Source organism: Lepidothrix coronata, unplaced genomic scaffold, assembly GCF_001604755.1.
Source record: "Lepidothrix coronata isolate B3197 unplaced genomic scaffold, Lepidothrix_coronata-1.0 Scaffold42, whole genome shotgun sequence".
Taxonomy (NCBI): Eukaryota; Metazoa; Chordata; class Aves; order Passeriformes; family Pipridae; genus Lepidothrix; species Lepidothrix coronata.
In genome coordinates this window covers 2,338,487-2,358,655 of record NW_016690222.1, presented here as the reverse complement: position 1 = coordinate 2,358,655, position 20,169 = coordinate 2,338,487, and the positions used below count along the sequence as shown (strand labels likewise).

The following is a 20,169-nucleotide window of genomic DNA, read 5'->3' as shown; positions in this document are numbered from 1 at the left end:
GTTTTTTAGTTTCTTTAGGGAAAATTTGAAGTACTGTTAATATGAAGATAGAATGACCCTCATTGTGCTATCCAAGCAGTGTTGAAGCAAAATTCAAAGACTTTTTATTTGCTCAAACACCAAGTATATTTGTATTTTTAAAGATATTATTTCATTACATACTGGTCCTTTTTTGACCCAAAACCTTAGTAAAGAACCAAAAATAAAACCTGGAATTAATGCATCATTTTTTGGAGGAATGAAATAAAGGAGTAATAAAATAAGGTCATCCTACTTTCTTGTCTGTTCAAAGCTGTTGCTCAAATTCCAGAGGACCAATCTTCAAAACCATTTTTATGAATTCTGTGGTAGAAATGGCTCCATATGAGAACAGGTTTGGAGATTATGTTTTACTGTGTCTGATGGAAAAAATATTGTTATTCTAGCAGTATCTGTTCTTGCTACGTAATAAATCATAGTATATTCAGTAGTTAGATCTCCACAATAAATTTATTTTGTTTGGAAAACAAATATATTACTTTTCTAAGTATTCATGTAAACCGCACCGGTGTCACATTTTCCATTAAACTTGTCAGAGTACTTTATATAAAGAGCACTAAACGTTTGCATCTTCTTTTAGTAGGTGCTTGCTTTTTCATAAGGAATTATTTCTATTCTGCACCAAGTTCTATAACCCTTGTGACCTGCATGCCCAAGTTCAATTCACCGTCAATGAACCAGTTGGGTGCTTGTATATGCTAACAATTTTTGATGATATCTCCCTATGCCCAGGGCATAGACTTCCAAATTGGTCCTGTTCTGGTCAGGGTCTTTTCAAGTGTATGCTGGTTCACTCCAGTTGCTGTTTGGCCACAAAAAAGCCCCCAACCAAAACAATCAACCTTCACCTACCACCCCCTGCCCCTATACCAGAGTTTAGCCTTGGATCTGGATAATTCTGCACTGAGTGATTAGTTCTGTAGAATGACTGAAGTTTACCTCTCAAACTGGCAGGAGGAAACTTCTTGGTTTTGTCCATCTTTTCCAGTTATTTATTCTGTGGTATTGCAATGTTACAAGTCAACCTGTGTTGTTGTTTTCAGAATTAGTAAGTAGGGCTTTGCATTACATAAACCTTAGAAATGCAAATTAAAAAAAAAGAAAAACAAACAAAAGCAACAACAAAAAAACCCGCACCACCAAAACAATGGGAGGCTTCAGTGGGTTGACTGGACAGGAGAAACATTTTCTCTACAGAGAAAAGCTGACTTAAAATGGAGATGGTGCCTAGTATAAAGGAGCGTTTTGTATCTTCTTACTGAAAGATTTATTGTATCTATTCAGCTTGTATTTATATGAATCCTTTGATAAGTATATGGCATGACAGTATGGTGTTACATGACTGTTAAAATAACCACTGAGCAATTTCATTTGCTTATGAGTATCCTTATTGTGTTCCTTTTTGAGGATATTTACATGTCATGCAAAAATAACTCGTACAGTTCGACATGTTAGTTGTTTGTTGTGTGTTCTCACCAAAGTGATTAACTAGAGTTAAAGGTTTTGCACATCTTTCCAGCTTGGAGGAAAAAGTGTTAGTGGAGCTCATGTTTCAATGGAACTTTGTTTATTTACAAGAAAGTCCTGCTTTCCTAGACAGTAGGGGAATTCAACAATGAGAAACAACTTCAAATCATGACTCCTGCTTTTTTAGTTCTCACTCTTCACTACAAGCTTAATTTCAAGCTTCCTCTGTAGAAGCAGCTTTCTGGCATAGAACATATCCCAGAGTTTTTGTCCTTTTTTCTAGAAGTTGATAATCTCCTTCAAAAACTGGCCTGCCTCATTCATAGACCAACATGAAACATACTCTGCCCAAAATGATGCTCACAAAAGCTGTTACTTCCACAGAGATCATACAGTTTCTCAGTAGGAAATAGCTTACAAATAAGAGTTTTTCTGAGGCTAGATCCATTCTATGTCCTGATCTTTAACTTCACTGTAGTTAAAAAAATTATTAAAACTATTGAACATAATAGCAACTGAAGAAGGCAGCATATGGATACGTGTGTTTTTAATTGATTCTTTTAAGCCTTTTAGGATTTGTCATTGTAGGACACACTAACTGCAGGTATAGAATACTACGAATGCGAAAGTTGTTTTTACCTTTGTATGTTTTGGGTTTTTTTTTCTCAGACCTGTATGACAGAAGATCAAATTATACAAATTTCTTTTTATATCAGTCAAAAAGTCTTATTAAATTATGGATATATAGATTCTTCAGTGAATAAGGAAGTATCTTTCAAACATCGTTAATACAAATTAAAAGATAATACTTGATTGTTTTCTAGAAGGAAAACTACTTCAACCCTTTAAGTCTTACTATCAAGTTCATATTGAAGGTATAGAATTTTTTTTTAACATCATCAGCAGTGTTGTTTGTTTGGTATGGGAATCACATTTTACAATAAAGCTGGTTATTTCAGCTGTTCAGATGTTCAGAATAATTTCAGACATTCGAGAGTTTGATGTTTGAAAGTATTAATCTCATAATGTGATTTTTTGTCTTGTCACATTCGCTGTCTGCATGCTAATAGTTTTAGAAGAATTTTATTAAGATGGATTAAAATCTCAAACAGAGGTGAATTAAAGGAAAAATTAGATGAGATTCACAAAGAATGAAAGCATTTGTGTGGAGTTCTACTGATAGCATTGAAGCTGGCATCTTTCTCTAAAACCTCTTGAATTTCAAAGGCATAAAAACTAATGCTGACTATCAACTCTCAGAAGGCATGAACAGTTTGATGCTAGTCAGCTAGCATCCCCTGTGTGTGGAATAAAATTTTTTTGATTAATCTGTTCCTGAAAAATCAGGATTTTTTTTAATGATTTGGTCAGCTAGATTTGTGGTGCTCATATCTAGATCTTTCTAGACTCCATATTCTTAAGGCTATTTTCCAACCAAAATGATTCTCTGATTTCATATGGGAACAGATCAATTAAAGATAAATACTTTTTGACCTGGTGAGTGGTTGGGTCAGGCTGAATAAATGGTTAGGGCCATTTCTAGAACTGTGTCACGGATAATGGAGGTTTTTTGGGAGGTTGAAGGGCTGAGGATGTAAAACTTTTCTTCAACAAATCAGGGGGTTTTTTTCCACTTTGCTCATGGCAGTGGTTTCCTACTCTCTGTGCCATTTGAAGATTATTTTATACCATCACAGGAAATCTTGGCAGAACTCCTTTCTTTGCCTTCTGCTTTTGTTCACTGTTGAAAAAAAAAGGAAGATATAAACATAAGCGTACTTATAGACATGGGCTTTTAGGGGCTCCACAGTGTCACAGTCTTGTTTTGTATAGTCTGGAATGTACCATAATTATTACGCAAAAGTTACATTGGTCTTAGACTTACAGAGGGATTTTGTCCAATGTCCAATGACTTGTTCTCTTTCTCTATATAAGCAGAGAAGAAAAAACAAACAAAACAGGAAACCTATATTCCTGGTCAGTTAAATTTAAAAGCTACAAAAAGAGATAAAATGAAACTTTCACATATTACCAGCTACTTTTCTATAAGTCAGAATATTTAAAAACAAATATATAACTTTTTATCTTGAATTCTGAAGTGTTCTGAAACCTTCACAGCCTGAGCTTGTGTTGAGGCAAGTGTGTTCAGGAAGCTGTCAATGTAAATATATTTACAAAGCCGATGTGAATGCACATAGTAATAATATGTCACATGAAAAATGGAAAATGGAAGCTTAGTAAAAGTTAATTTCTTAATACTGCTTTCAAAATTTAATGTTTAAATGTGGAAATTTGAAACCACTATTCAGTTAGAAAGGTTTGAAGCTTTTAATTGTATATTTAAATACTCATATATTTCTATGGTTTTATAGTAGAAAAACCCAACCGAATGAACAAAACAAACAAACAAACACACACATCCCAGGTTCAGGTGACAGAAGTAGATTTCTGTCTGTTTTTCATTATAAAAACTTGACCTTTTGTGATGATCTGAAAAGAAGGCATTAACTCATGAGATGCATGTGATTCCTTTGATTTACACTGTTAGAAGTTTTCATGACATGCTGGTTTGATTCAGCACTCACAACAGCTTGTAAGAGATAAGGAGGTTGTCAGAAAGATATTACTGGATACTCAGGAACTAGTTTTGAAGTTACTCTGAGCTGACAACTAATGAGAAGCTTTTTTTGATAACTTACCCTTCCGTGTATTTAGATGCTACAGTTATTTTTAGTTTTGTTTGCAAACTTACGGATTAAGTATGGCTTTGTTTGCTGTCTGTAATATATAATCTACCCGACTACCAAACAAATAGTTTGTTAATTCCCCTTTTCTGTTTTGTGGGGTTGGATTTTGTTTGTTTGTTTGTTTTTCTAGTGTATATCTTCCTTACTGTGTGTTATGGCTGAACAGCAGTGTTTTTGCATATTGAAGGTGACAGGAAGTCTGAATTCAAAACTGAGCTGTTAGTGTGATTGCAGTGAATAAGTCTGGCATGACAGCAAGAAATACTTTTTTTTCCCAAAATGATAAACACATTTTGTAAGGTAAGCACAGGCTTGTATGTGAGGAGCTCATAAGGTTACAAAGAGGTCAGTTTAAAGTGTTTCTCGTTATAGAAGTTATTTGGCATGCATTTGGCTGAAGTTACATGGAGAAGTGGCAACTGGTTTTGCCTCCAGATGTACTGTTTAGTAATCCTTGATTTTATTTTTTTTTTAACCACCTAAGCATGGTAGTTAGGATACTTCTGATACCACGATAAAATGATAAAATAATGCTGTTTGGAGCTTAAGGCACTGTGACATAGGAAGAGCTATTTTTGAAGTCTTAGAATTGTCATTCCAAGAATCTCTAGGAAATAAGATAGTCAAGGAAAACATAAGTGAAGAAAACATAGAATAATACAAGTAACTTCAATTTCAATATTCTTACCTGTTATCTTCTGAAAGGTAAGTTGTTCAAGAATTTTCTCTTCTCATTCAAATGAGTAAATGTACTTGTTAATGTGTTAATTCCATGAAGAATTTAGTTAAGAAACAGGTGTTAAGCTTTGTATGTGAAAACTTAGACCTGGCTAAATGATTCCAAAAGACTAGTTCTTACTAATATAGCCAGTCCTACTCAGGCAGTTTTGCCACAGAGGAAGATGGAATGTGGGTTGTTATTGTTCTGGTCTCACAAAGAGTGTGAGGGCTCTCAAAATGAAAGTTATTGGACACCATATCTGTTTGCAGTAAAAGATCCCGGACTGAACCATGATGGAGGTAGTGGTAATGACAAATTGTCTCCTTTGTACCATGAAATTGGTACATTAGTATATTTCATGAGTTTGATAATACATGATAATAATCCATTATTTAAAAATTATTGTAACTAATGAGCCTTTGGAATAAACTGAGGACTTGGGTTCTGACCAATCAACTGGGATTTCCATAGACTTCTCTGGTCACAAAACCAAACCATCATGAATATGATGGTAGAATCTTAGTTTATTTCTGAACTATGAAATAGGTGCTTGCCACAGTATATCCTGGGACACTGAAGGGCTTGGCTTTACAGGGAATGCTTTCCATCCTCCCTGGCTGGGTGCTTTTTCCTCCAAAAGAGGACAGAAGTTGAGAGAGGAAATGGTACATGTTCTCATACTTTCTCCCTTACATGCAGTCTTGAAGTAGCCAAGAATCATCCAGTGCTGAGGAGCTGCAAGTTGTTCTTGTTTCAGATGCCGTTTAAACCACACCTTGGTCACAGCAACTGTGGTCACTGACAGGCCTTAGCACTTATGTTTGGCTGGTGATAAGAAATGGAAGGATTAGGTATTCCTGCCACAGGCCTGAAGTTTCTTTCTTGTTTCATTTGAGGGCAGACTCCACTGGCAGACAAAATACTTCTGAAAAGTGGAGAAAAACTGCAATTCTTACAAGTGCGAAATTAAGAAAAGATCAAATGTTGATTATACAATGCATAAGAAATCCTCATACAATGAAAAGTATTCTTACAGGAAACCACTCAGGCTAAGAAATTATTCATCTCGAGAGTCAGAGTTTTGTTGTTGGTTAAATAAAATTTTAAAAATTTGATTGATACACACATCCTGCTTATAAGCTTCATTCATCCGTGTGGGAGAAAACCAAGCTTTTAACAGGCATTTTTTGCTCATTCTACTGACATGTCAGTATTAGCCATTATGGGATTTGAGCTGGTTTGGTGCTCTGACTTAGAATGGCAGATTTACATTTCTCTATTTTTTAAACCTGCTAACCATTAGCACTTTTATCTGTTTCCATTTTCAACTGTCTCCTTCCTCTTTGCAGAACTCGTGCACAAATAACAGACTTTGGGGTTATAGTGTGCACCAAACTCACTAAGCATTCTGAAATGGAGACATGAAATGGAGACATTCTGAAATGAAAGTAAATTCATTCTCTGAAATGATAGGTTAATACTTACCATCCCTTGACTGCCAAGACAAGCTCACTTTACTTGTGATGATGAACTGGGGACATCAATTGAATTTGCACAGATGATTTGAAGTTTGAACTAGTGGCTCAGTTATAAAAAAAAAAAACAAAAACACAAAACCGTAAAACCAAACCACAACTTCTGTCTCCAGTTCCCATAGAGAATTGCCCTAATATCATGTCCTTAATTCTCCATTGAAATTCCAGACCTTACATATGAGATAATTTTCAGTTATTAAAATGAAATAGAATGTTTTACACTGGAAACTGTTGGTATCTAAATATTAAAGATCTTATTTTGGTCTCTTTGAGTGTTCTCAAGTAGACATCTTTTGTTATAATGATAATACCGTGGCAGATAAAAACAGAAACATCAGTCTTAACAGAGTATTAAGTCTGAAAGTTAATTATGATCACTTAAATCTCAATATGTTAAATTATTTTTAGTGTTCATTATTTTATGAGAATAATCATCTTGAATGCTTGTCTGGTGTGATTAGATGAAGTTGTTATAAGGTTTAATTGATCTTACTGAATTTCATACCATAGGAACAAAGCTGTAAGTACTGTAGCAGCCACTGAATGGTCTATCAAATAAAATTTGGAATAATGAAAACATTTGTTACTCTTCTGAAAATTAAGAAGATTTTGAGTTATACCCACTTAAAACTTCCTTGGATTCCTGAAGAAACTTGGTTAATTGTGTGCCTCTTGAGGTATTGTTAGGCATAACTGATATGTATGGGAAGTAATAAAAAAGAATATTGTTATAGGTTTTCCGTAGTTCCAGCAGTGTGTTTGCACCCTGTTTTCGAATTTATATTCCACAGCCCATTTGACAGATATTAATATAAATCTTTATCAGATTCCATTTTCATCCTTTTCTATTATTCCACTTTTTGGATTTATATTACATTGCATAAAAATGTGTATTTATATTAACCTTTATAGTACATTTCAATCCCAACTGATCATGAAAGCAGCCTGGAAGCGTATTGCAGTAGGGTGGCAAGTAAGCCGTCACTGACACATAAAGCATACTTCCAAAACGAGAAAATTGTAGTGACAAGCTTTTGGTTTTAGCTTGTTACAAAGCAAAATTAATTTCCTGCCCCAATGCTGAGACAATAAAAACAATGCTAATGTAGTGATTTGGGAAAATGCCTCATCTTAGTCCAAAGAGAGTTTCATGTAGAAAAGTCATTGACACACCCCCTTATTTCACTGCATCTCCCAGACAGCAAATTAAGTCACTGAAATATCATTACAGCAATGTAAAAATTGATACACCTATGCAAAAGATTTGATTACTTTTCAATAAAATACACCGGCATTATAAATATTTGTATAGTGGTTTAAAACACAGATCAAAATTTGCATTTTTTTGTGTTATATAGCACTATTTTGGTAGTTAAGGAGACAGTGGAATAACTTGAGCAATTAAAGCCTAAGTGCTACCAATTTGGAACTCAGTCCCTGGTAGTCTGTCTGCTTTTTATTCCTTTTTTTTTCCCCTTTCTCTAAAATAAGTGCAGAATTCCTAGTAAGATTGCTAAGGCTACAGTATACTGCATAGCAAACACCATGTTATAGTGATTGCTAAGGAAATAGTAGGTCTGTGGAAGAAAAAACAAGGAATTTCTTCATTGTCAGACCATTGTATACTGAGGTTTCTAAAAACTGAGATCCCCATTGCATTAGCGACTCTATTTATATTTTTAATATATTTATATTATGTAATGCCTTTGAACTATTTCTCCAAAGAATATTTTTAACATATTTCTTCCAAGTCTGACTATACTGCATTTTATTCAGACTGTAGTTTGATTAAGAGGTATTCATAAAGCTAGTATCTGTGAAGCTTTTACACTTGATGATGCCATCAGTGCCCACATTTAACACAACTCTATCAACAAATTCTTTTGCATTTTCATCTATTTTTAGGAAGTTCGACTTTCCCACGGAATTCCTGTATCAAAACCTATCTAGGATATCCCAGTATTTAAATAAAAATTCTAATTTCTTAGCCAACTTTGATTGTTTACTTCCATCCTGAGACCTTTTTTATCTGTTCATTAGAATCTGTCTCTATAGCAGTGAGATTTTCTGCTGGTTTCAATGATCCTACCTTGCTCATCAGAGGTCTTTACCATCATCATTAACTTTATTTTTCTCAAAGGGCACCCTCCATTTACTTTGCATGGATAAATCCTACACAGTTAGGATTTAATGACTTCTATATACTTCTATTTGAGAAAAATTACTTAAATGGATAAGGACCAGATCTTAGTTGTTGGTCTCTGCTTTTCAAAGTTACTTTCTTTTCCCTTTAGAGACTGCACAGGAATGGTTGTGTTAATATGGTTACTCCAAACTCTACAGCCCTGTTAACCAACAAAAAACATGTAGGAACTTAGAGCTGAGAACATGACTATTAATTGGGCATAAAACCATATCAACCATAAATCAAATATGAGTATCGATACGGCAAACTAGTCCAATGTAGGACTTACACACAAAACAACATAAACCAAATCGAAGACAGTGGTTTATTTTACCTGCATTAACTTCCCTTCTCCCTCTGTAAAGCAGTTGTATTTCATATAACCTGGAAACCAAGTAGGTATTTTTTAAGCTTGTAATCTTACATTTATATTTGACATTGGTTTTAGTCCATTTAACTTTTACGTCCAATTTACTGGCATTACTTATTTATCTATGCTATTTAACTGTGAATGAATATAGATATGGCCAACAAAGTGTTGGGAAAGGAAAAAAAACCCATTTGTATAGACATGATTTCTCAAGTATTTTGTGCATAAGTTGTTGCCATTTATTCTTTTGGTCAATGTTGAAACAGAACAGCATTCCATGTGAATCTGGAACCTTTCTTTAACACAAAATTCTTAGAAGTATCAATCAAAAATCTTATAAAGATGCATACCTAGGATGCATATCAATATTATAACTTAGAGACACATGCAACATGATGTGTTGACCTCCTCACTGTATTTTTTTAAAGACAGTTTGAAAATCCAGTGACCTGATCTCATTTCATCTAGTAAAAAACTATTATTATAAAAATCTGTTTGTTTCAAAATCAGATTGCAACACACTGAAAGGCACAGTTTGTCTTTCACTTATAAACTGAATAGAAAAGACAAAGAACTAGGCAATGATCCTGTGAAATATGCTCCAACTTACTGGACTGTGTGATACAGGATTTTCTATAATGTACTTCTTGAGACTTGTAAAGATATTAAAGCTAGGAACCGTTTTATTCCTACTTATTTTACTTTATTTAACTGATAGCTATTTTATTTAAGTTCAATTTACTTTCCACGACTTTGTCTTTGATTTATAGTTTTTATTACCTTAAAAGAAAATAAAAAAATCATCCAGAACTATCATTACCGCAGTCAACTGTAGTTATTTATCTGAGCCTCTGTAGTAGTTTGTCCTTTCCCATCATTTTCATCTAGCCTGAAGAAAGTCCTTGAGTTAGTATGCTGGATGGCTAAGATTTAAAGCATTGCTGTGGCAGAATAGTAGCATACTAAATAACCTTGGTAAACATGACCCCCCTTTTTTGTAATGTGGAGAAATCTCATTTTGATCTGAGAATGCAAGATTTAGCTGATCTCTTAATGGCTTCTGATTTTGAAAGAAGTTTATTGGAAAAATTTTTAGGCTTGCTATACTAATTAAAAATATTTATATATATTCAAAATATTATTGTCTTATCTTCATTGTCTATTTATATGGTAGGATTTTATATAGGCAACCAGTCACAATATCTACAGTATGTTCAGACCTTAAGTGTATATATTTTTAAAAGAGTATTTTACTGATTTCCATAAGGACTATAAATATACCTGCAAAGTAGATCCACACAATGTAAGAAAGATTTTGGGATCTTTGGAAAATAATTTGGTATTGTATCTTTGTTGTTTCAAGAATTAAAGAGCACCATTAAAATAGAAAAATACACCAAGACAATGTTTTAATTTTTCCTTCTTCAATTTATCTAGACTCAATAATATAGACTCCATTAACAAGAAATTAAAAACCTTCAAAACTATATATTTTCAACATTACAGGGCATGTGAATTTTCAAGATAAATTTAGCATTGAAACAAAAGAAGTACAATAAAAGAACATAAAATGTATTGTGCCAAAGAGTAAAAAGACCCATATTCTGACATTTGAAGCAGGGTTGCTAGTCATAGTTTTAATTAAAATAATCCTTTACCAACTTATTCAGTTGCTAAGTCATAAAACACATTTTACCCGTAGAAATTTTACTTGAACTTAGGCAAATCACCATTGGATTTATCAACATTATAAAGATGTTTTATTTTTTAAATTTCAGAAATTTTGTCTGTTATTTTTCTAATGCAACAAAATAAAGCCTTGAGTAATGTAGTACATTTTAATATTTTCCATCCGGATTTCACCAAAACTACTCCTTCCTTCTGGAGACTTTGTCTATCTTTGTGGAACGAATACTGTTTGGAAAAAGGTTTTCTTAAAGGAGTAAATAAATGCTTAATAAAGCAATCAGAATTTTCTCATACCGAAGTGGATCTATTATGAGTACCAAACTGAGAAAGATCTTTTGAATTACGTGGTTGCTGGTTGCTATGAGTGTACTCAGTTATCATAGCACTAACATTGTATCCAAGACATGAAGAAAACTTCTGTTTAGGCTGGAGTGGCATTTTGCGCAGAAATCCAAATGACTGTAGCTACATAAATTATCACAGGTAAATGAATATGCCACAAAGAAGCAATTAATTATTTCAGTATTTGTTTATGTTGGATTTGTTGAAAACATATTATTTAAAAAAAATCATCAGAGGTCATATGGGTATATTGACTGAAAGTCATCTGAAGACTTCTTTCCAACTGTTAAATGCCATTTTCGTGACACCATCAGTGTAACAGTTATGTTCAGTGACTCATTTCACAGACACCCATGTCAGATGCCACAAACGACTATAATCTCCTCCTAAAGCTGGGTTTATTTTTGACTTTTTGAGAGCAATACTGTCTAATCAACTCACTTTATGGTCTTGATTGATGCATCTGCACCAAACATTTTTCTCATATATGCTTTGATATATTTAATATAATATTTATAAGTTATGCCGGGCGACTTCTGTTGATTTATTTTTGCAAATGTATTTCTGCTCTTCAGTCTACCTAGGTTTGTGTAAGTCATGCCAACTTCCACATTTTTCCTAGAAAACTAACAGGATCATGTGATAGTACAGCCTTTAGCATTGACACAGCACAGTTTAAGTACACAGATAGCACAGTCTGTACTATGATTTTGTCTACGGCTTATTTGCTGAAATAACGCTCATCCATGATTCAGGAGAAGCAACTACCAAGACTATTCACAGTATACCATTTAAAGGCAACCATCCTGTTTTTACATCAAAGAGTGCAGCTGTACAGAAATTCTCTCTTCCACACAACTATGCGTTGGACTCAGAGAATGACTCATGCCTTGTTTTGGTTTTAAGCATGGATATAGTTCATGCAAACAACTGTTAGTCATGCTGTCAGTTACCAGGTCTGAAAATTAGTCTTGAATTTTGAATTCTTTGAAATAACATGGATTTTCATAAGGGGAGGGTTTTAACTTTTCTGTGTTAACCCAGTCTGTTTCAAAATCTGACCTTAAAATTTGCAGTAAATCCTGCCTATCTTGTTTTATAGTTCGCTCTTGAAATAGAGAGAACACCTTCTGCTGGTGTCAGCCAGCAGATGGTGCAGTATTCCCTTCCATTTCTGGGCTTTGTCAATGTCTGGAATTGGTTCATTTAGTATTTGATTCACCTGTCTGCAGCTTACCTTTGGGGACCTTTCAGCATTGCTAGTAACCACGGGTGTTGGATCAAGGGTTAGACTTGATGATCTTGGAGGTCTTTTCCAACCTGGTCCATTCTGTGATTCTATGATTCTGTGATTGTCTCAGGTATTTCATTCTACCAGACCATGGCTGAAAAATGTGAAATAGCTTCAGAGCCATCTTCCAGGACTCTCAGAGGCCGTGGGACAAAGGATTTCTGGTGGTTGAACTCATCTTTTTAAACAGTCCTCTGCTCCAAAACTGCTCTTGGTCCATGCTCCTTCTCAGACACACTTGGAAGCCGTGAGAATGTTTTGGTTTTCCTCTAAGTTAGGGAAGATTGTCACATTGTAGCCCTGTTTTCTCCAACTTGTTTTGTGAGGAATCAATTGCATAACTTCTTTGTTCGTAAGATACAAAACTTTCTGGGCTAGATATATAGCATTCATGGCAACTGTCCCACTGTGTTATAGTATCGTTCTGGATTCTGGATGGTTATCTGGAAATGTTCGGACTTTGCTCTTTCATGGGGAGAAATGTCATTTTCATACATGGGAAATTGAACCAAACAAGCCTATTGTGCTGGTGAACAGATTCATAAATGGATATATCATTTAAAAGCTGGGGAAAGACTTTCAAGAATTGTCACCCAAAAGACACTCAGTTATGCAATTATTTTGTCAACATATGCAGCTTCTTGACGCTTCCTGAAAATACCTGGGTCTTAAACAACAGTAAGGGTTTAACCAGTTTCCCTCTTGAAGAAATCCTGTTGGTCAGTACAGAGCTTAATCTTGTTCCTGTGGCTCTGAAGAAGCCACAAGATAGGTCAGATTAAATATTGATTTAATACTATTCCATATGAAATACCATTAAAATGCTCATAATGAGCAAAATGTTACCTCTAGAGATATACAATTAGAAGTCCTGAGTGATTGGGTCACTTTTACGTGTTTTACTTTTGTTCCTTAATTAAGCTAAATAACTGTAAAATAAAGATCAGTTGGGAGCCCTAGGCTAGGGCTTTTAGGAAATAAAGGAATGACCAATAGTTTGTGCATCTTACTTGATTTGTGACTTGACTTTTAAAATGGATTAGTTTAGGTCTGGCAAGGAACTGACTAGATGTCAGTGTTTTGAATTTTAAACTTATACTGTTGTGTTGATTTGCTTTTAGTAGTAAGTTCAGCAAATGTACTGACAGTAATCATTTGCTTTGCCATATTTTATGTAATACAATTTGCTGTGAGAAATGAATCACTCATTAAACAAACAAAATAATTTCGATTTTACTATATGCATTTAAAATATTAGATCTCAGCTTCTGTGTGTCCATTGGATCGATCATGGAAGGAGTATAACCAAAAGTAGCAACCTTAAATTCATCCAAACTTAGGTGAAGTTGCCCATCAACCTTCTACAAGGAGTACTCCTTGTTGTGACAGCTTGGATAATTCTAAGCAGTGAGCAGAAACTTTTATTTAGCTCCAGTCAAGAATTCCTAAGTAGACCAGTGTTTCATATATATTTGCGTATAGGCCTTAATATTAATCAATGCAATTACCAGAAACTGCAACATTATAAGTTGCAAAATAATTCATACTTTTTATTTTCTATCTTGAATTCTTCTTTCCCCATATTGGTAAATCATTTCATTTTATCAGCCAATTTCAAGTCTTTGCAATATTCCATAACAGCTATCATTCTGAGTAACACTTTTAATTTAAAATTGTTGTGACTTGTGATAATATACTAAGTAGCACCATTTCTGCTAATCCCCAGGGTATTCCACCATTAGCTTTTTTGCTGCTTAGACTGTAACCAGCTTTTAATTCATGAAAGAACTTCATTTTGCCTTCTCTGGCTACTAACTTAATAATCTCATGAAAAGGACTCTATTGAAAGCATTTTGAAATCCTAATTCTATATCTACAAAGCCAGATATCCTTTATCTATTATTTTGTTAACTTTAAACTGTGCCTTAGATTGCTTTCAACAAGCTGAATCTGCAAAGTACAGTCTACAAATTTCTGCCCTGAGTTCTGCAAGCTTGTTTCATAAGAGCAAGAGATATATAAAACCTTTACTTTGGTGTGGTAAACTAGGTTCTCAGTTCTTAGGAAATTTATGAGACAACCAGTAAAGTCACTGAGACATTGTGCATATAGCAATTGGATGATGCTTCTGAGAAGTATAGATTCTTTTTAGAAAATCAACGTAAACAGTAGGTCGTTCTCACTAAGAGAATTATCCAAATGCTGTGTGCAATCAATAAGGTTAACTGTATAATAAGAAATTAACTAATAGACTATGTCTTCCTTCCTGTTTTGTGCAGTTTTCCTTGGTTAATAGTGATGTAATCCAGAAATACACAATACAACCTAAAAATTTTCAGATTGGAACAAGTGTAAAATAGGTAGGATTTTTTTTTCCTCTGACAATGCTCAGAAATCCCCCATGGCAACATATTTTTGGAATTTGTGAGCAACATGTCTATTCCTGTAGGGAACTGTCAGTAACCCCTTAACTTTGCTTAGAATAAGGAATAATGGGAAAGGTCTGAAAAAAGAAATAGCTTAATCCCATAGAAAAACACATTTGCTGCTTTTGTTGTAAAATGCAAATATTCCCTGTTTGGATGAACTTTGAAATTGTGTAACATTTCCAACATAAGATATTAGACTTACCTAAAATCAGTTGAAGGAATATCTCTTCTTCTTTTCTGTTGGGGATAGTCAGCACAATACCACTATTTTATGCTATTTATTATGGTGATTCTGCCCACTTTCCTGCCTTGAGATAGATGTCAAGAGTCAGAAGCTGAAAGGAATTATATCATAGAATGCTCTTAGTTGAGAAAAATCACTATTCTAATTTGATTTTGTAATTTCTATTATGGTTTTTTAAAAAATATAATTGACAAATGATAATGTTTAATGACATGTTTTGTAAGCTTACACAATTTCTAATGCCATAAAACTGCAAAGTTTTCACTATGTGTGGAAACTATATCCATTCAAAATTGGATGGATGGACAATTCTAGTTGTGCATGACATTTTAGAAGGTTTTGTGGTATTTTATTAAATTATTAAATATTATTTATAGTATATTATAGTATATTATTAAATTAAATCTTCTGAGAGTTGTTTTCCCAAAGACACTTTTATATATGTGCCGTTGTACCAATGCACTTATGTCAAGTTTTTGTGCTTTGTGTTATTTTTTATTGAAACCAAATAATTTCAAGTTAATTCGACAGACAGCTTCGCATGAATAATTGGCAAAGGGAAAGGAAATGAATGCCAAAAAATAAGAAAACAATTACTGGCCACTAGCTTTCCTAATGGGATACAATCAGTTGATAATCTTTTCTCATTTACCTTCACAATTCTTTAAAAGTTTAAACATGAGTGTTGGGGTTCATCTTGTTAAAACTGTAGCAGACGTTCTTTGAGCAAAAGAATATTTATTTCCTAAAAGGCAATTTTAAATTAGTTCTTTACTAACATACCGCACTGTTTGTGTTTTGTGGGGATGAACAAACTGGTTCACTCCTCTTCTGATGAGGTTTAAAATGAACTCCATACTGCACAAAGTAGGTAAATGAAGATCAGTATATCTTCCTCAGGAGGCAGTGGGAGGGTCTTGCAACCAGCTCCTTATTGTCCTTGTACCTTCAGACTCTCCTTGGAGAAGAGGAATTAACCTCTACCTTGCCTCCTCCTGTTGCTTTGAACAGTCTTACTGTCTTTGTTTTCCTTTTCAGAGAAGAGCTGTCCATTGGTGTCTGATAAAGTGTCTGCAAAATTGAATGTTTCTTCTTCACCATGATAATTCTGTGTGTGTTTGTGGTGAAGGAACAGAGCTTATCCTCTACTTCTTGCTGATGCCTAAGTGCACCTGTGGGGCATTTCTTGGATGCTGCGGCTGAGATTGGAACTTAATCTACCATGGGCTATGGACCCCAGAGGAGACGTTAATTCCCATTCACCCATTACATATTAATAAATCATGTAAAGAAAAAAGCAATGAGGTGTGTCTGAAAATGTGTCAGGAAGCCTTTGAACAGCAAGAATAATGTAACTCGACAAGCATACGTTCTGAAGTACTAGAAATACTTTTGTCTGCCACTGAGGTTATCTTGTGGTCCATTGTTTGCTTCACACAAACAATTCGCAAGTACGTTCCACATTTGTCAGAGTCATGGTTTCTCAGGTGTCTCATTTTATATTTATAATGCTTCCCATCAATTGAAAGAAAGCAGTCCTTGAAGTGTAGTCTACAGGTATTTGCCATATTGAAAGAATAGCATATTTTACATGCTTTTTTGGAAATCAGTTAACTAAGATAATCTAATGTGATCTTCATCTTAAAAAAGGAGAAGGAGGAAGAGGGGGACATTTGGAGTGATGGTGTTTGTCTTCCCAAGTTGCCATTACATGGGATGGGGCCCTGCTCTCCTGGAGGTGGCTGAACGCCTGCCCATGGGAAACAGTGAATTAATTTCTTGTTTTTCTTTGCTTGTGTGCACAGCTTTTGCTTTACCTATTAAACTGTCTTTATCTCAACCCATGAGTTCTCCAGATTTTACCTTTATGATTGTCTCCCTGATCCTGCTGGTGGGGGAGTGAGCGAATGGCTGCATGGGGCTTGGCTACTGGCTGGGTTGGGACCATGACCCATATGCAGAACCATCACGATTGCTAGTAGCAGTTTTTCTGCAAATAGTATCTATTGAGTAAGTCTGCTGTACTGACATAAATTTGAGTATTTGTCTTTCAATAACATTAAAGAGGTCTTGATCATATCCAGTTCTAGCCATTGTTGCTTACAAGTGAATTAAGAATGCACTGGGTTTGCCATATTGCCAAATAATTTTGGTTAAACCATTTCTGTTTCAGTCATAGTTCTAATTCATATGTAAAAATAAGTGTCTGTACTTTATTATGAGTGTTTCCCCATAATTTGAAAAGAATTCACATGGATTAGGCAGCAATGTCAGCTGAGAGAAAGCAGTAGAAAAATGAGGGAGAGAGGCAACTAGTCTGCAGGGATAGAGAGTTGTATTGCTTCGTTTTGGATCTAGGAGTAGAAAGAACCTCGTTGTGCAGATAGGAATAATAGCTAGAAAATCATAATGAATTGTAGGCCTCTAAAATTAGAATGAGAAGAGAGTCTGGAACTACATTACTTTAAGATATGCATTGTAGTTGGCAACCTTTCCACATTATACTCCTCTTTGGTGTTTTCAGACCTGTGTTACCATGTCCCAACTTCATTTGAAATCACAACCATTTGTTGACATGTTGGCAAAACGATGACAGCTTTACTCTTGTAACTAACATGAAGGAAGTAGGGAATGCAGTAAATTCAAAATTATTATCTATGTAACATTTCTGTATTTTGAATTTTTGATTTTTATTTTTACATGAGGAGTTATTTCAAAGCTGAATTCAGATAGCCAGTACAGTAACATTCCAAAGACATGTCTTGTTATTGCTTCTCTTAATTGATCCATAGGAAGCTAATATTTTCTTATGTTATTTAACTTCTTGTGGGAAATTTAAATATCTACAGAATATGTTAAAAAAAGCTCTAAATACCGTTTGACTGAGTTAAAAGATTTCTGTTAGGGCTTCATCTTGACTGTGGATGGAGGATGTTGGAAGGAAAAAGAAAAGCAAGCTTAAAAGAAGGTTGAAAGAAATCTGGAAGAAAAATTGTAAAGGAAGTTTAAAACAGAGATTGCTCAAGAATGTTTCTGATTTTCTCTTTCCATTAACTTACAAAATAGAGATGAAAATAAGCTTAAAGGGAGCTATTATTTTACCAAATGCTCCATACAAAATCTCTGAAATCCTTACAAAACTCCTATTTGTCCTTATCAAGCCAACAATTCCAGAGGTTTTTTACTATACTGAATTTTAATACCTTGGAGAAAGACATTAAGTGAGTGGATACACAGTTAGATATAATGTTTCTAGAGGATCAAATCCAATTTTTGGATAATCATATCAAAGACATAGTATTATGTAATCATTTGTGTGAAATGAGATGGAAAATTAAATTGGTTATGTAGCTCAAACACTACCTTCTAAAACTCAGGTTTGCCTTATAGTTTACTTGATTATTTTAAATAAGATTTTTAAGGAAGACCAATGATATCATTACTGTCAAACTTCTTCTATCCCTTAAGTTCTCTCAAATAGTTTACTTTCTTCATCTAGCAGGCAGATTAGCCACAAATCTTATTTTACTATTGTCAACCTAGAACCTTTATCTAATTTTTCATTATCTCAGCAGACTTGCCTCTCACTGTGAGCTGCTTCGTAGGAAAAGATTTTCTTCTGGACAAATTAACTGTGACACTGCCATTGGTTTCCTTCCATCTTGTACAACAGTTATATGTACCGATAAAGCAACAATTATTAACAGGATATTGTTTTTCACCTAGCCAGCTTTTAGTATGCTTAAGGAGCCTGGAAGTTTCATGAAACAGATTTTACTCGTTATGCTACAGTTGCTTTTGTTGTGTAATCATATATCAATTTTTATTAGTTGGCCTATTTACTGTAAGTTCAGAGGCTGTGTCTGCACAACTTACAAACCACTATTAAAGAAGTTCATAATAATTATTGTGAGATTTCTTCTTAAAATCCATATTTGCAGCATTGTTCTCAGATGTGGACAAGTTGTGCCAAGAATTTGAGGTTTAATCAGCATTTTTTGTGGGTGGATATAAAAAACAAAAGAATTTTGTAGGCGTAAACAGAAAAATCACATTTTTCTCTGAACAGCTGTATAATAGCCACTTCTAAAAGCTAAATAGTAAACACAGAAGGAAAGAGTTTCACACTATAGAATGTTAGGCAAAATATTTCTGGCTTCCATATTGTGGGAGTTATTATAGAGCAAAAAATACTAAGTAAAAACTATCTGTATGCTTGGACAGCTGACACTTAGGGAATAAGTTAGAAATCAGAATCCTTTTCAGAGCCATGCCGATTGTCAATCATTTATGGCTTTGGAATTAATTGAGAAGGGAATAGTACACACAAATGCTTTATGATTTACCGCTTGACATACTTATATTTTGTAAAGGTTTTTTGCATAATAAAGCCTTTGTGCCATGTGTAAAAATCAGAGTTGTTTTTAAACCCTGAAATCATACTCACCTTAAAGTTGATATATCATTCTTATGTATATGCAATATGTAACCATAATACAGAGTTGATAGATAAAGGTAATATCTTTTTTTTGACTAATTATTATCACTGAAGAACATTGAAAAGCTTATAAACACAGAAGCTTCTTTATATCTGAAACAGAAAAAGCATGTTTCAAGGGCAAAGAACGGATGAAAAAAATTGCTTAGAGTATCAGAAATATCATATCTTTGAGAAGAAAGATAACTGGTAGGATACAGTTAGAGGAGATATTAGTGAAGAGTGGAAGAAAATAAATGAGACATTCTACTATATGTGTTTGCAACAAAACAGTTGCAAATCCTGATTCAGTAATCTGATGTGGATGTGTATTAAACTGAAGCTGGGAGTGACACATGTAACTAAATTTAGGGACATATATAAGTATATTATTTTCATGGAAATAGTTTGTAATTTTGAAAGAATTTTCATACAGAGAAAGGTTTCCAAATAAGGAATACATTCTAACCCTCTCCCCACCCCCTCCAAAGGCGTAGTGTGATAATGGTGTTTTGGCTTGTGAAACACTTCCCAGTTTAAAAAAAAACAAACACATTTTACTAATTGAATCTCTACCCAGACACAAGTAGGTTTTGGGTTTGATATTCTGAAATGAAATTTTTTGTTATTGAA

The 20,169-nt window shown here is 34.1% G+C and overlaps 1 protein-coding gene across 3 annotated transcripts in view; it reads left to right on the top strand.

Annotated features, from left to right (window-relative positions):
• The window catches only part of PACRG (PARK2 coregulated), a 227,030-nt gene that overhangs the window by 99,508 nt on the left and 107,353 nt on the right, over window positions 1-20,169 (top strand). The window contains exon 4 of one of the 3 annotated variants that reach the window (XM_017813707.1): window positions 2,331-2,402. The exons of the other annotated variants lie outside the window; for them this stretch is intronic. Within the exon in view, the coding sequence (XP_017669196.1) occupies window positions 2,331-2,387 (57 nt within the window). The 3' untranslated portion in view covers window positions 2,388-2,402. Of the gene's footprint in view, window positions 1-2,330; window positions 2,403-20,169 lie in introns of those variants that run through there. 3 annotated transcript variants of the gene reach the window in all.